Source organism: Canis lupus, chromosome 4, assembly GCF_011100685.1.
Source record: "Canis lupus familiaris isolate Mischka breed German Shepherd chromosome 4, alternate assembly UU_Cfam_GSD_1.0, whole genome shotgun sequence".
NCBI lineage: Eukaryota > Metazoa > Chordata > Mammalia > Carnivora > Canidae > Canis > Canis lupus.
In genome coordinates this window covers 4,585,311-4,602,773 of record NC_049225.1, presented here as the reverse complement: position 1 = coordinate 4,602,773, position 17,463 = coordinate 4,585,311, and the positions used below count along the sequence as shown (strand labels likewise).

Genomic DNA, 17,463 nt, shown 5'->3' with positions numbered 1-17,463 from the left:
GGGGGACAGAAATTAGGGTAGAATAGTTAACAGGGTTGCCAAACCTAAGGGGTTTACACAGTTGCTTGCTTCAAGGCTGATTCTTCAACGTGCTTGTTCACTATAACAATCTTTCCTTCACTGAAAGTTACTGATTTACGATAAGGATGACTACAAAGGATAAAGTGCTCCTTACAATAAGCCTATTTATTCTCTCATAGTAAAAAAAGTGGTATAAAAAATCATATCAAATTTATCATCAGTGATATTCTATAATAAAGAGAATCCTTCGATCATTCTTTAATTACATTCAATGGGATCTCCTAAGAAAATTGTGTCTTATGATTTCACTGACTCACCTCTTTGATCATTTTAATAAGGTCTGCTTTTGTTGTTGCTGTGGGAGGGATGCACTTCTGCCCGCACAGTTTTAAAGCATTCATAAGCAGTTCTGCTGTGTCTAGTTCTTCTTCAGTCAATTCATCTTGGTGATTATGTATCAACTCTGACAAATATAAAACCAACTTGGCTCCATGCTTTAAGAAAAAGAAACAATTTTTTAAGTCATAAAGAATTGTTATTTCTTATGTTTAAATTATTTAAGAGTAATTAAGTTAAATTATATTGTTAGATTTATTTGTTGGGATCTGGTTGGAATAAAGCAGCTAAAAGACATCTTGGGGATGATTGAAAAATTTGATTTTGCATTGGAAATATGGTGACATTAGGGTATAAGCTAATTATGTTAGGTATAATGATGTTGTTATGGTTATGTAAGATAATGTCTTTTGAAAAAGATTTCTGTAATTTACTTTATTTTTTATTTTTTTTGTAATTTACTTTAATAAAAAAAGAAATGATGTCAATATGGTTAAAATATTAACAACTGTTAAATTTAGGTGATGGTTTTTATATGATACTCATTATATAATTTTCTATTTTTCTTACTATATTTGAGAATTTTCATTATAAAAGTAAAGAAAGAAAAGGAAAGTAAGAAAAGGAGGAAAAGAAAAGCAAGCAAGTAAGCTTTTGGGGAAAAATTTTTGGAGAGGATTTGCTGTAGGAACTGAGGAAATAAACTTGGGATAAAGGAAAATAATTCTTAGTTCTTCTCCTAGGAAAAATGAACTGGAAGGTAAACTTTCCTTTAAACCTTCAGGTAAGAGAATTATGCTGATTTATTTTTTTCCCTTTGATTTTTGCTTGGTAGAATAGAAGTTGGTGAAACTTCCACAATACAACCCTTTCTTTGGATCAGCTTGTAAGCAGTCATTACTCCCCATGGACAACTAAAGGTGATAAAGTCTAAAACCAGCAAGACTTAGGCACCAGTTCTGTGCATATGCCCAGAGAAGGGCTGGTTTGGGTCAGTCTTTTCTTTTTTTAAAGATTTTACTATTTATTTGAGCAAGAGTGTGTGAGAGAGAGAGCATACACAAGTGAGGAGAAGCAGACTCCCCACTGAACACAGAGCCCAATGCTCTATCCCAGGACCCCTGGGATCAGGACCTGAGCTGAAGGCAGAGGCTTAACCAACTGAGCCACCCAGGTTCCCCCAGGCCAGTCTTTTATGAACTGCCCTGTAACCAAAATCAGAATGTTATTTAAGGCGATGTCAACTGTCTTTCATAGAATAGACCTAAACCAAACTTTGATTCATGATTTTTTAAGTGGCCTTTCCATGCTATAGATCTTATGCCTAATTGTTATATGTACACTATGTATTATTGAAACATTAATTATGCCAAAAAATGAAAGATGTGTTTTACTTTTTAAAAACTCGCATTGATACAAATACTACTGCATGGGACGCCTGGATGGCTCAGTGGTTGAGCATCTGCCTTTGGCTCAGGGCATGATCCCAGAGTCCCAGGATCGAATTCCACATTGGGCTCCTTGCATGGAGCTTGCTTCTCCTCCCTGTGTCTCTCTGCCTCTCTCAGTGTCTCTCATGAATAAATAAAATCTTTTAAAAAAATACCACTGCATTTGGCTTTATGACATTTTAAACTGTGAACAGTATTAAATGTCAACAAATGAATTTGGAAACTCTTACATTTTGGGTGATATTTAAATTAACACAGTGAATCACATCATATCATTTCCCAAAAGCATAAGATGAACATATGCAATGATGAAAATAGCAAAGCTCATTTTAATGCAACATTTTAAATTACTCAGGAGACAGCTGCTACCTGACCAAAAGAGAAAAGTGCACAAATACTCTGCGAGTAAAAGGCCTAAAAAGTTGGCAAATAAAGAAAAATAGTAAATGTCTAGACTATTTTCATGTGTGTTTTAAAGGTAATGCTCTTGATATAATCTAAAAATAGTTCAGTTTAGTATTCAGTGACCTTCTAAAATCACCTTGAAGAGCTATCAAAAATGTTTTCATTTATCCTGAATATCTAAAACACACGTGGTTTTCTCAGTGCCTGCAGTTGTTTTTAGAATCTCATCTCAACATCTGACCAATAATTTATTGATCATAGTTCCTGGGACCTGAAAAGGTGTTATAAGGGATGAACACAAAAAAGGGAAAAGTCTTGTTTTTAGCCCTCAAAAAATTGATTTAAGGAACTGAATTTATTAAACACAAATTCTTAGAAGATAATAAAATGCTAATGTGTGTGAAAATAACATTTTCAGGTATTTGTCTAAGAAGGAAGAGCTCTGAATGGACTCTGAAGGTAAGGAAGGTTTTGAAGGTGGGGAAAGGGAGCTGGACGTATGGATACATTGACCGAACAGGTATATAGATGGACACAAAGAGGAAGGAGGCACTTCGTGCAGAGTGGACAGCACAAATGGAGCAGCAGGTCATTAGAATACACAGGATGTAAAGAGGTTGCAAGAGACAAAGATGAGCTGATCTTGTAAAGAAGAGCTACAGACCGAGGGATTAATCAGAATCAAGTTATAACAATAGGAGAGAGGCACTGGGTTTTAAAAATCAAGCAGATTACAAACAGAATATAGCTTGTTGCCAGTTACAAAAATGCACAAAAAGATCTCTATGTACTGTTATGGAATGACCTCTAGAATGTACTGTTAGTTGAAGAAAGTGAAGTGCAGAATAAAGTGAAGAGTACAGTTCTCTTTGTGTTGAGGAGAGGGTGGGGATAATACATATACTCTGTGTGGTGTGTGCACGCACATGCACAGATTTGCTTCTATCTCCAAAAGAAATAGCAATAATAAAAAAGATGGTGACCTATAGAGAAAGAGATGGAATGAAGGGAGGGAAAGAGTTAAAAGCTAGAACCTCTCTGTGCCATGTTTCACAATTTTGATTTTGGAACCACGTAGACATTTTATATAATTAAAAACAAAGTAAAACAAATAAAAACCCAGTGGAATCCCTAAAAATAGAAAGTGAATGGCAAAAAAAAAAAAGAACATGACTAGTTAGTTGACGTTGGTGGCATGACTAAATAAAGAAACTTATTTGAATAGCTTTTACAATAGCTTTTTTTTACAATAGTTTATTTTCATGGCACACTCATTGTGATATCCTAAGAACAAAGAGCCATGAAAAAGTCTTAATTTGCATTCACTGAGCTTGTTATGTGAAAATGTTGGTCATCTTATTTTGAAAAGATATAGATATCTATCTATAGATAGATAGAGAAAGAGAGAGAGAGAGAGAGGGAACAAATAAGTGAGTATACTAATGGTATCAGGAACCAAGATTATCAATATTAATAAAAGGAAATACAGGTATAAAATCCAAGAAAATATGAAAATATAAGTAGGAACTCATGATTCATTTTTCTTTCTAAAAAGATTCATATTTTCCTAGCTTTGTCCACTAGAAATGCTGAGAAGAAATGACAACTGAATAGAAATGAGTGCACCTAGTCCCTAGATTTATAATTTCTAAATACCATTATCTCATGAAAAGGAAACAGGGGGTTCTTGGGGAGTGGGGGGAGTCTGGTTCTAGATCCAGGAAGGAAGGTGCAAGATAAGCCAGGGACATTCTTCTATTCCAGAAAGCAAAGAAGTTAGTCATATTAACTTGCTAAAAATTGAAAAGCTATATTAAAAAAACGCAACAATTTGAATCTACAGAGGTGTTAATTTGAATATCACATGGAATAATAACTGCAAAGGTTTGAAACTACTTTTGTAAAAAATACCTGAATTCATAATGACACCTCAAAAATAAAAACGAATACAAAAATTGGAGGTTGCTAGGGCACCAACTCATTATCCTAAAAATTAATAAACAGGGAAAAGAAGCAAGCATTTATCTTGCCTTTCCGATACAGACTATATTTTAGGGTACTCAAATAGTTAATAAGGGAATATTCTTCCTTACACAAGAATCAGAGCTAAAAGATGATGGTGGAATGAGAAACTTTGAGAAATAACTATTTTGCAATTCCTATTGAAAAAAGTGCATCCTGGCAACTATAATCAGCGGCTGCTAAAACTGTTAGGTTAAAGATTGAGGGTGAACTTTATAATGCATGGATCAGGCTGATATAGTCTCAAAAAGCCGGACAACAGGCAGCCCAGGTGTCTCAGCGGTTTAGCGCCCCTTTCAGCCCAGGGCGTGATCCTAGAGTCCCAGGATCAAGTCCCACGTCAGGCTCCCTGCATGGAGCCTGCTTCTCCCTCTGCCTGTGTCTCTGCCTCTCTCTCTCTGTGTGTCTCTCACGAATAAATAAATAAAAATCTTAAAAAAAAAAAAAAGCAGGACAACTAGACATTCTCTGTCTCCTGCTATGCTGTAATGGAAAACGCAAAGCACTTTTAATAAAGAAGTCTTTTTTTTTTTTTTTTTAATAAAGAAGTCTTTAAATAAACAAACACAAAAACAAATATGATTCCAGGAACTAGAATCCAGTCAAATCTTGAAAACTTGAGCCACAAGCATTTGATCAGCTAAACCCAGAATGTGGGAAATCCTGCAGAACAAATAACCCAGTTTCATCAATAAATAGCTGATATTTTAAACATGGCTGGGGAGGGTACCTGTCAGGGATTAAAAAGACTAAGCATACATCAAACAAATGCAATGTGTGGGCCTTGTTTGGATCCAGAATCAAGCAGTTATAAAAATTATAGAACAATTGGGAAAGTTTATACACTATTAGATGACAATAAGGAACACACTCATTACTGAGCATGACAAATTTTGTAGGAGTCCTTATCATTCAGAGCTGTAGACAGGTAAAGGATTTAAAGATAAAATGAATTGATACCTGACATTTATTTCAAAATACTACAAAGAAAAATTAATGCTGGGTAATGGTCACATGGGTCCTTGTTTGATATTTTAGGTATTTTTGAAAGTCTCCATAATCAACTTAAAAAACAGGTGCACAATAATGTGGTTTTAAGGTAGAGAGGAGGTTTTTGTAGTCATCTGAGCACAGGGGTGAAAGTCTGGACTAGGGTAGAGCATGTAGAAAACAGTTAAAGACAAAATAAATGACTGGCCTTGGTGATGACACCAAATTTTTAAAAATATTTCATTTGTTTATGAGAGAGAGAGAGAGAGAGAGAGAGAGACAAAGAGCAGGGGGAGGGGCAGCAGGAGAGGGAAAAGCAGACTCCCTGCTGAACAGAGAGCCCAATGTGGGGCTTATCCAGGGCCCTGAGATCATGACCTGAGTGGAAGGTAGACACTCAACCAAGTGAACCACCCAGGCATCCCAAGACATAGTATATTTTTATCACTTCAGGAAGTTTCCTAATGCTTCTTTCTAACCAATTCACCTTCTTGCTTCCTCCTTCCTCACGGACACAACTACCATCCTGAATTCTATCACCGTATCTTAATTTTGCCGGTTCTTAGACTTCATATGAATAAAATCACAAAATGTTGCTCTTTTGTGTTTGGTTGTTCTTTTTGCTAACATAATGTTTTTGAGGGTTTCATCCATTATGGTAGGAGTATCAGTAGCCTGTTTCCTTTTACTGCTATATAATAGTCTATTATATAAATATATCACAATTTGGTTATATACTCTCTTGTTGATTGACATTTGGGTTATTTCCACTTTTTGGCTATTAGCAAAAAGGCTGACATGGATATTCTTGTATAAGCCTTTTTATGGATATATGTTTTAATTTTTTTTAGGTAAATACCTAAAAATGGAATTTTAGGGTCACAGGTTAAGTGTATGTTTAATTTTTTAAATTTATTTTTTATTGGTGTTCAATTTACTAACATACAGAATAAACCCCAGTGCCCGTCACCCATTCACTCCCACCCCCCCGCCCTTCTCCCCTTCCACCACCCCTAGTTCGTTTCCCAGAGTTAGCAGTCTTTACGTTCTGTCTCCCTTTCTGATATTTCCCACACATTTCTTCTCCCTTCCCTTATATTCCCTTTCACTATTCCCCAAATGAATGAGAACATATAATGTTTGTCCTTCTCCGACTGACTTACTTCACTCAGCATAATACCCTCCAGTTCCATCCACGTCGAAGCAAATGGTGGGTATTTGTCATTTCTAATAGCTGAGTAATATTTCATTGTATACATAAACCACATCTTCTTTATCCATTCATCTTTCATTGGACACCGAGGCTCCTTCCACAGTTTGGCTATCGTGGCCATTGCTGCTATAAACATCGGGGTGCAGGTGTCCCGGCGTTTCATTGCATTTGTATCTTTGGGGTAAATCCCCAACAGTGCAATTGCTGGGTCGTAGGGCAGGTCTATTTTTAACTGTTTGAGGAACCTCCACACAGTTTTCCAGAGTGGCTGCACCAGTTCACATTCCCACCAACAGTGTAAGAGGGTTCCCTTTTCTCCGCATCCTCTCCAACATTTGTGGTTTCCTGTCTTGTTAATTTTCCCCATTCTCGCTGGTGTGAGGTGGTATCTCATTGTGGTTTTGATTTGTATTTCCCTGATGGCAAGTGATGCAGAGCATTTTCTCATGTGCATGTTGGCCATGTCTATGTCTTCCTCTGTGAGATTTCTGTTCATGTCTTTTGCCCATTTCATGATTGGATTGTTTGTTTCTTTGGTAAGTGTATGTTTAATTTTATAAGAAAATGCTAAACAACTCTTTAAACTGGTTGTACCATTTAAACTCTCCACCTATCACTCTTTAATAGAATTTATAGGCTCTGAAATTCTTTGAAGTATTTAGATTTTGATCATTCCATTTTTAAAAATTTTAACTTCCTGTAAGTTTTTTTTTTTAAGATTTTATTTATTTATTCATGAGAGACAGAGAGAGAGAGGCAGAGACACAGGCAGAGGGAGAAGCGGGTTCCATGCAGACAGCCTGACGTGGGACTCGATCCTGGGACTCCAGGATCACGCCCTGGGCCGAAGGCAGGTGCAAAACCATGAGCCACCCCCAGAGATCCCCAACTTCCCATAAGTTTTTTTAAAAAAAATATATCATATTTCAAAATATGTTATTTGAGCTACTCAATTTAGATGTTTTATGGATAACATAATGCTTTTAAAAAAGAAAACACTTGAAGATTTAGTAAAAAACTACAAAGGATCTTGTAGGAGCTTAGATACAGAATTATTAATTTTAGCTGGAAGAAGAAATGGGAAATAAAGAGGTCAATTTGAGTCTGGTATGGAGCATTTGAAGAAAGACCTCAGGAGATATATTCTTGATAAGAAAACTATGTTTAGGATGTTTGGCATGAAAATACAGTTTTATAACTTTAGTTTTTGTCTTGTTAAATTTTATACTTCACCACTACTTTTTACTTATGAAGTGCTAAGATACTTACTTGCAGGGATGGGCTAAGACAGTCTCGTAGTATCTCTTGATGATTCGGTTCATGAACTATTTCAAAAATTTGCTTTCTCTCTTGAGAAGAGTGTGCTGGTGACAAAATGTGCACTAGGAGTCTGCCAAGCTGCATTCGGAAGGTTTCCTTACAAGACCATAAGATTTTAGTCCACTGCTGTTTGGAGCCACTGGTTTTACTTGAACCCTTCAATCAGAACAGGGATGAATTAGGATCAGACTTTCCAAGCAATAATACACTAACCACTCTACACAGCTCTCTTCTTTAGAGAAGATCATGGAGCATGTTTTATTACAGATTGCTTTTTTAGTAGTAGAAATTAGAATGACATATGCATCCCTATGAACAGGTGGTTAAAAAAGATAGACATATACCAACGTTTACAGCAGCATTGTTCAAAGAGCCAAGAGATGGAAACAATCCAAATGTCCACTGATGGTTGAATGGATAAACAAAATGTATATACACAGAATGGAACATTATTCAGCCTTTAAAAGGAATGAAGTTCTGATGCATGCTTTAACATGGATGAACTTGAAAATATCACGCTAAATGAAATAAGCCACATAAAAAAGGACAAATATTGTATGAAATATTATATTGTATAACTTATATGAGGTATCTGGAAAGTTAAATTTATAGAGACATAAAGTAGAATAATGGTTATCAGAGGCTGGGGGCCAGGGGGATGAGGACTTATTATTTAATGGGTACAGAGCAGTTTGGGATAATAAAAAGTTCAGGAGATGGATAGTGGTAATGGTTGCATAACATGAATACACGAGGCAGCCCAGGTGGCTCAGTGGTTTAGCGCCACCTTCAGCCCAGGGCCTGATCTTGGAGACCTGGGATCGAGTCCCACGTCAGGCTCCCTGCATGGAGCCTGCTTCTCCCTCTGCCTCTGTGTGTGTGTGTGTGTGTGTGTGTGTGTGTGTGTGTGTGTGTGTGTCTCATGAATAAATAAATAAAAACTTAAAAAAAACCAATGTGAATATACTTAACAACAATGAATTATACCTTTAAGATGGTTAAAATAGGAACTTTTATATTATGTGTATTTTACCACACACAGAAAAGAGAGCGATGGGTCAAGAAGCTAAGGTCACTCAAATTATGGCTTAGAAATTTTAAACTAAAAAAAAAAAAAAAGGACCATCAAAAAACAATAGTAGATTGATTTTATAATTTATAAGAAAAGGAATCATAATAAAGAAGTAATATTAAAATATTGAATATAATAGTCATGAAATAAGAACTGACCATTCATATTCCTTAATAAGTAACCAAATAAGCTGCTTCAGCTGTGGTCCAACCAAAGCTAACTCAATCTTAATGAAATCTCCTGTATCTGGTTTAAAACTGGAATCAGTACATTTTAGAATTTATTCTGAGTTTTGGGAATGGCTCTCCAAATTACTGCCAGTCCTAAGGGCCCTGTGTAAATGGTTCAGCTCTAAAGTAAAACCTGCAGACACCAAAATCTAGTTTACATTTAGAGATTGCAGAATCATGACTCATGAGTTCTACTAGAATTAGATTGACTTTTGGCATCTATGAAATGTACTGGCTGATTTGATTTGTTCCCTATGGTCAACTGTATGTGACCCACAGAAACCCAAGCACATCAGTGATTAATGGAGCCTGATATCTGTTAGTATTCTCTATATAATTGTGAAGGTGTTAGATATGTTAAAGCTAAAATCTAACCTTCATAATAACTCATAATAACTCAAGAATAAGTAGACACATAAAACCTCATTCTTTTGTGTGAATGAACATGTCCCATGAAATTAATTTACTTACAATAGATGCTTTGAATCCTTCTATCAGATATGTGAGTATCTCCTTCTGAAATGGATGGAAAATGGAAGGCTGTTCATGATGAACATTTTCTTCAGAAATTTCAGTTTGGGAAACTGAGATCTTTCTCTGAGTTGCATTTTCTGGAGTACTCAAGATGTCAATAATATCTGGATTAAATTCTGAATTAAAAGATGAATAAATACGTAGTCAGAACACTGATGCCTAGCCATTACAAATGGTAATGAACTTGGTAAAAATATTCTATATAATTACTAACTCAGTTGTCACAATATAAATGTGTAGCAAGTGTATTAGATGTAGAAGATAACAATATACTGGAGAAAGTGAATTCACCTAAAACAATGTAGAAATTTAAACATATATGCCATGTAATTGTAAACTAAATATTTATTTTATTAATGAAGATGCGTTAAACTGCAAAATTATTAAAGCCATGAGGTTCTTGTACAAATCAAACATAAAGACCACATGATATTTACATTAGGTGGATATGCAGAGCTGTTTTAGTGCATGTGCTATCCCATTAAATCTACATGTGATAAATGGTTCAATTTCAGTTTAGTCTGGGATCTGGTTGCCCCAAATACAAATGAGAAAAGTTAAAGATAAGAGCCTTGGTTGTATTGTGTATTTCTAGTGATTAACAATTATTGTTTTCTTTTTCCTATTTTCTTGAGGTTACTGGACATTATTTTGGAACTCCATTTTGACTTATCTATAGTGCTTTTAAGTGTATTCCTTTGCATAGCTTTTTAGTGGTTGCTCTAGGTACTAAGTTTTATATATTAATATATAAACTGGTAGCCCCCATAAAAATGCAAATGCAATGTGATATCACTATACATCTATCAGAATAGCTAAAATTAGAAATAGTGACAATGCCAAATAGTGGTTAAGGATGTGAGCTCCATATGAGTGATTATTCAGGCAGCACATATACTAAAAAAAAACTGCATGTGGATCTACGATTATCTCAAAGAAACATTAAAATAATATATAGGGGGTGCTGTACTGTTTTAAACTCAATGGTCACTCCATGCCAGCATATAACTTAAGAAGTGAATTTTTATTCAAGTTCCAAATAAGAAATTCTTTAAACACTGTGATGTTGAGAATGAAAAATTAATGCTGTATAAAATTTTGAAACCTAATCAGTTTCCTCTTAAATCATTTTCCTTTTAATCTCATATCTGAGCAAGCCCATATTTATCCTCTAGTCCTACCTTGATAAATAATCCTGTTAACTGCTAAAATGGTGAGCCTCTGCAGCCTCTGTGCAAGCTCTGTTTCTGTTGCCTGGACGGGGTTCTCCTGGCTCATTCTCCGTTGCATCATCACATGCAGCTCATCACTTGCCACTGAGCGCATTTTCATCAAAAGAGAGTCAGTTTGAGCAAGAGGAAATTTTCGAGGACCTTCAAGTATATAAATTAAAAACATCAAATGCTGTGGTTAACAGATCAAGGAAATTATTTTTCTTTTTTTAATTTATTTTTATTTTTTTATTTTATTTTATTTTATTTTTTATTTTTTATTTATTTTATTTTTATTTATTTATTTTATTTTATTTTATTTTATTTTATTTTATTTTATTTTATTTTATTTTATTTTTTATTTTTTTTAGGAAATTATTTTTCTTGAAACTTTTTGAGTATTAGACCATGAAGCGAATCTTAATTTATACCAAGGTAATTTACACAAAGGAAAATGCATGATTCAGAGAAAGTGATGTTTCTCCTTCTTTGATGAAGTATAACAGTACTTCTGATTTCAAAGTCCAAATAAGAATGTTGAAACTAGTGACATAGCTTAGTGAGATGGCCATCATTTGGCAAAATTTGAGTCCTCTGAAAAGCTCAGAAGAATTAGAAGGGTATATGTAAGTAGTTCAAAATGTTCTGACAAAATATGTTCAAATACTGTTTCACTTCCTTGTATTCCAAAATAATCAACAGGTTTTTAAAGCACATCATATTTCAGTAAGAACGTTACTATTTCTGGATAATTACCATTGTTAAATTTTATAAAGTAGTTTTGAAAAGTACATATAAGTGAGATAGTGGAAATCAGTCCAATGAAAGTAAGGAGATTGGAAAAGTGAATATAATTCCAGTGATTTGCTACTGAAATGATTCGGTGCATTTCCTACAGAAGCATTTCCTGAGAAATGTTTCCTCAGATCGAACAGTTAGGAGTAGCATTCCTGCACCATAACTGCACCTGCTTTGAAAGGTACCACACAAGTAGTGGATCCAGGAGGATACAGGGAGAATGAGTCTTGATTTAACTGGCTGAAGGAGCAGGACATCGGAAGTTGACCATAGGAACCAAAATGATGTTTTCGTAGGTGAGGAATAATGGAACCTTCATTGGAATTGAACCTTTGTTTTAAATTATGAAAACATACCAAACATAAATTTCCAAATATAGTCTCTATACATATTACTTACATGACTAAATTATGATAGGTTTTAATGACTCATCCTGTAAGATATTTAAATATTTTAATAGCATTTTAATTTATGCAGTATTTTAGGTAATCAGTATTTCTTAGCTGTTAATACATTTTGGTAGGTGGAGTTGCCTTTGAGACCAAAACAAAGCAAATAAGAAATATTCATTTTGGATAGGGTATATTCAAGAATAATATTGTCAGATTATGTTCTTACTTAATTTAAGCAGATTCTTCCTACTGTCTACATTTCTGGCAGCTTTCATTCTCTATAAGCAGCAGATAATCCTAATTCAGAGGCAGAGCAATATACTGAACAAGGAAATGTTAAGTCTTCTTCACTATTATCTACTTGAAAAAGTGAAGAGGTGGTATTTCAGCACTCATGCTGTGAAGCTATACCAGCTGGGGTGGCCTCAAGTATACTTCTTTCTAAGCCTCTGTTCCCTCCCTATGTTAACTGTAGATTAGAAAGGAAAATAGAGCTCACCTCACAGGTAGATATTTATCACTGTCTGACATGATATTAAATGTACTTGTTTACAGGTTTATTGACCATTTTCTCCAGTAAGAGACAAGCTCCATGAAAGCAGATAAAACAATACCTGGTATGTGGCTGATGCCCAATAGATATTTGATATTTGAATGAATGGATAAAGAGGGTTGTTTGATTGATTAATAAATAAAATAATGGATGGAGTGCCTAGGTGGCTCCGTTGGTTGAGTGTCTGACTCTTGGTTTTGGCTCATCAGGCTCCAACGCATAGTGGGGAGTCTGCTTGAGATTCAATATCCCTTTGCCCCACACCTGCTTGCACTCTAAACAAACAAATCTTTTAAAAAATTAATTAAATAATGGACATAAAACACAATGCTTATTTCATACAAAGCATCAAAAGTTGTTAATAATTGGTATTGTTATTGATGGTTGAAGTATAAAGGAAATTTATTTGTATATGAATCATTAGTAATACAACATATATATTTATGTTAGTTTATATGTATATGTAGCACTTAATGCTTACTTCTATCTTCATCACTAAGGTGAATGTTTAAAGTTTTTCATAGTGATAAGTGGACAAGTGAAAAAACATAAGAGAATGTACATTGCTATCCTATTTATAACAGCAAAAACAAGTTTAAAAAAGCCTTTGTTTATTGATAGAGATTAGGAAACAAGATCATGGCAAATCAATATAATAGATTATCATGTGTTCATTAAACATAAAGAATACTTTTATTATATGGAAAGGTATCTATAAATATATTGATTAGAAATAGAAATCAGTTTACAAACAGAAGGTAGAGCATGATATCATTTAGGCAGAGTGACATCTCTCTCTCTTGTCTAGACCAAAAAAGATACAGAGGCTGAGGAATCCAAGTTTTGTTAACTGGGTAGCTGGAACCATTGAGGATATTGAGCAGGATAATGGCATACATGAGTCAGGCTGTCAGATCAGTCTGGCAATAAAATAGTATCTAACTCCTCCAAGAGTGTGAGAACTTAAAATCTAGATATGACAACAGTGCTGCTGAAGTAACTCTGGGCCTAAGCCATGGGTGTCCCGGCATCCACAGTCTGAGCAGATCTGTTAATGACCAAAGCATGTGGTGCATGGTTGGAACAGAAGCTGCAGCTGCCAGGTGACCCACAAGCCCTGCTGGAGGTGTAGGAGGTGGCAGTGGGGTTGGACGTGTCCCTTGTCAACAGTTTTCAATAAATGCTAAATGAGGAAGAAAACATTTCCCCAAAATATTTATCACTAATGAGAACAGCTTACTTTAAATTTTGGAAGTAACGGCTCGTTATATCTAAATGATGGAAATATAAATTCTTCTTAGTAACTTTAGCATCATGAACAAAGAGACTTAAATGCGCTTTTATAACCCATACTGCTCAGAAGCAGAGGAGCTCCAGGGACTTGTATCTTTTGTACCTGGATATACACAGCCAATACACTTTGAGAATGAGGAAATGAAACACACTCTTTCCCAAATACATGTGTAAAAACACGCAGAAGGGATTACAAAGCAACATAGAAGGGGGTATTTTGTAAATGGATTCAAAGAGCATTTAAGTAACGGTTGTATGGAAAACAGGAAGAACTGGTGGGAGAGACCTCTAAGAGATGGGTCCTAAAGACGTGGCAGAGTTGGAAAGAGCAGATGTGGTGCTGGACACAGAGGGAGGAGCATCAGCCCTCTTCTTCCAACAGTCTCTAATGCCAGGCCTCTGTGCTTCTGTAAAATGTGGGAGCTGGTCCAGCAGACTTTTAACGTCTTTTCTCAAGCTCAAACTTTGTAGGACTCTATAAGCCTCATGTGGCTTACAGTAATTGCATTTACGTGGATATAGTGAAAAATGGAAGCCAAGGGTGAGAGGCTAGAGCAGTCAGGAAAAAAAAGGAGAATGGTTTAAAGAAAGGACTAAAAGTCTGTCATCCACTTTAAAAGGCCTCAAACAAATAAACAATTAACAAGCTTGGAGCTATGCACGGCTCTGAGGCTCAAGGTAATAAAAAATGCCAGTATCTAAAGAGAGAAATGACTGACTGTGAGGGAAATCACAGACCAAACAGAGGACAGCAAGGGCCCTATTGTGTCAGCCCAGGCATGAATTGATCAAAAAAGAAACCAGGGATCTAGGTATAAAAGCACAGGAGAAATGGACATGAGAATGAGAGATGTTAGCAAGAAAGAAATAGCTCCTGTGATCTGTGACACTGGTAAAGGCATATTTTCCTATATCAAAAGAGGGTGAATTCCACCTAAGCAGTCACTGACTATACAAGGAATCCTGCAATGGAAAAGTGGTTTGAAAGTCATCTCTTGGCATGCAGTTAGCTGAGCATTATTGCCAGATTCAGTAAAAGGCAGAATTCTACCCAAGACCAGAGTTACCACTGGGAGGTCCATTCAAGAGGAGAGGCTGCATTCAGATATTATATTAAGGGAGGATACGCAAGGGCAATAAAGTTATGTGGATGTCTCAGAAATTTTATTTACATAGCTTATATTTAGTATAAGCTAAATTCATAGCAAGCCCTGAGGTGGCATGCATTCTAAACACATGAGAGCCATATCTTCTGCTTTGACTGCTGATAGCTTCCTATCTGAACCCCCACTTCCTTTCTTTCTCTCCTCTAATCCACTCTACACACAAGCCAGAGTGGTCTTTACAAAATGAAAATCTGCTTATGTCATGACTTCCCTCTAGGATAAAATCTCAACTTCCTCACATGGCCTATGTCATTATCTATGCACTGGCCCACACCGTCCTGGACAGCCTCATCCGGCATCACGCTCCTCATTCTCTCCAGAGTATTCCACCCTAGCTAAATGACTTTCCTTCAGTTCTCGGAAGCTTCGCCTTTTCCTGCTGTGAAACCTTCACATAAGCCATTCATTCTCCCTGTAGTACTCTTTCTCTTGACTCTACCTTGCTGGCTCCTTTCTTACTCTTTACATCTACACTGAAATCTCACTTCCTCAGAGATGTCTCTAACTCCTGATGTAAACCAGGTTGCCCTGTATAGTCTCTACTTTGATCCTTTACATTTGTCTACTAATTTGTAATCTCTGTGAGGGCAGAATCTGTATCTGTTTTTTTCATCACTGTATCTTTAATATCTACACTGTGCTGGGCACATGGTAGTTGCTCAAGAGATAACTGAATGAGAAGAGCACTGAAAGAAATTAGTAGAATGGTTTTCACTGGGAGGAAACCTCAAATTTTATAGTTTACCTATTTTTTCCCAAATATTTATTTATTTATTTTAGAGAGGGGGGGGAGGAGCAAGATGGCGGAAGAGCAGGGTCTCCAAATCACCTGTCTCCACCAAACTACCTAGAAAACCTTCAAATTATCCTGAAAATCTATGAATTCGGCCTGAGATTTAAAGAGAGACCAGCTGGAATGCTACAGTGAGAAGAGTTCGCGCTTCTATCAAGGTAGGAAGACGGGGAAAAAGAAGTAAAGAAACAAAGTCCTCCAAGGGGGAGGGGCCCCGCGAGGAGCCGGGCTGAGGCCGGGGCGAGTGTCCCCAGGACAGGAGAGCCCCGTCCCGGAGGAGCAGGAGCTGCACCGACCTTCCCGGGCGGAAGGGGCTCGCGGGGAGTTGGAGCAGGACCCAGGAGGGCGGGGATGCCCTCGGGCTCCCGGGGACAGTAACAGCAACTGCGCGCCCAGGAGAGTGCGCCGAGCTCCCTAAGGGCTGCAGCGCGCACGGCGGGACCCGGCGGGACCCGGAGCAGCTGAAGGGGCTCGGGCGGCGGCTCCGCGGAGGGGGCTGCGCGGCCCCGGGAGCAGCTCGGAGGGGCTCGGGCAGAGGAAGAGGCTCCGTGCGGAGGGGGCTGCGCGGTTTCAGGAGCAGCTCGGGGGGGCTCGGGCAGAGGAAGAGGCTCCGTGCGGAGGGGGCTGCGCGGTTCCAGGAGCAGCTCGGAGGGGCTCGGGCGGCGGCTCCACGGAGGGGGCTGCGAGGCCCGGGAGCGCGAATCCACCAGCGCAGGCTCCGGAGCACAGGGCGCCGGGACACAGCCCAGGATCCGGCCTCCCCCGGGACAGGCAGAGGCCGGGAGGGCCCAGGACAGCAAGGACGCTCCTGCCCCAGCTGAGCACATCAGCGGCCCCGCCCCAGAGCCTCCAGGCCCTGCAGACGGAGTTCCTGCCGGAGCTGAATCCAGGTTTCCAGAGCTGCCCCGCCACTGGGGCTGTTCCTCCTGCGGCCTCACGGGGTAAACAACCCCCACCGAGCCCTGCACCAGGCAGGGGCACAGCAGCTCCCCCAACTGCTAACACCTGAAAATCAGCACAACAGGCCCCTCCCCCAGAACACCAGCTAGACGGACAACTTCCAGGAGAAGCCAAGGGACTTAAAGTACAAGAATCAGAAGATACTCCCCGGTGGTTCTTTTTTTGTTTGTTTGTTTTTGTTTTTGTTTTTGTTTTTGTTTTGTTTTGCTTTTTGATTTGTTTCCTTCCCCCACCCCCTTTTTTTTCTCCTTTCTTTTTCTTTCTCTTTTTCTTCTTTTTTTTTTTTTTTTCGTTTTTTTCGTTTTTTTTTTCTTTTTCTTCCCTTTTTTTTTCTCTTTCTCTTTTCTTTCCTTCTTTCTCTCCTCTCTTTTTCTCTTTTTCCCAATACAACTTGCTTTTGGCCACTCTGCACTGAGCAAAATGACTAGAAGGAAAACCTCACCTCAAAAGAAAGAATCAGAAACAGTCCTCTCTCCCACAGAGTTACAAAATCTGGATTACAATTCAATGTCAGAAAGCCAATTCAGAAGCACTATTATACAGCTACTGGTGGCTCTAGAAAAAAGTATAAAGGACTCAAGAGACTTCATGACTGCAGAATTTAGAGCTAATCAGGCAGAAATTAAAAATCAATTGAATGAGATGCAATCCAAACTAGAAGTCCTAACGACGAGGGTTAACGAGGTGGAAGAACAAGTGAGTG

The 17,463-nt window shown here is 37.6% G+C and overlaps 1 protein-coding gene across 6 annotated transcripts in view; it reads right to left on the bottom strand.

Annotated features, from left to right (window-relative positions):
• Nucleotides 1-17,463, bottom strand: part of LYST (lysosomal trafficking regulator) — a 189,270-nt gene that overhangs the window by 65,305 nt on the left and 106,502 nt on the right. For all 6 annotated transcript variants that reach the window (XR_005357742.1, XM_038533839.1, XM_038533842.1 and 3 more), the window contains exons 29-32: nucleotides 10,776-10,967; nucleotides 9,532-9,710; nucleotides 7,708-7,914; nucleotides 339-515 (exon numbers count right to left, since the gene is read on the bottom strand). Coding sequence is in view for 5 of the 6 variants with exons in the window: in XM_038533839.1 (XP_038389767.1) it covers nucleotides 339-515; nucleotides 7,708-7,914; nucleotides 9,532-9,710; nucleotides 10,776-10,967 (755 nt within the window). In the remaining variant the exon portion in view is untranslated. The remainder of the gene's footprint in view (nucleotides 1-338; nucleotides 516-7,707; nucleotides 7,915-9,531; nucleotides 9,711-10,775; nucleotides 10,968-17,463) is intronic.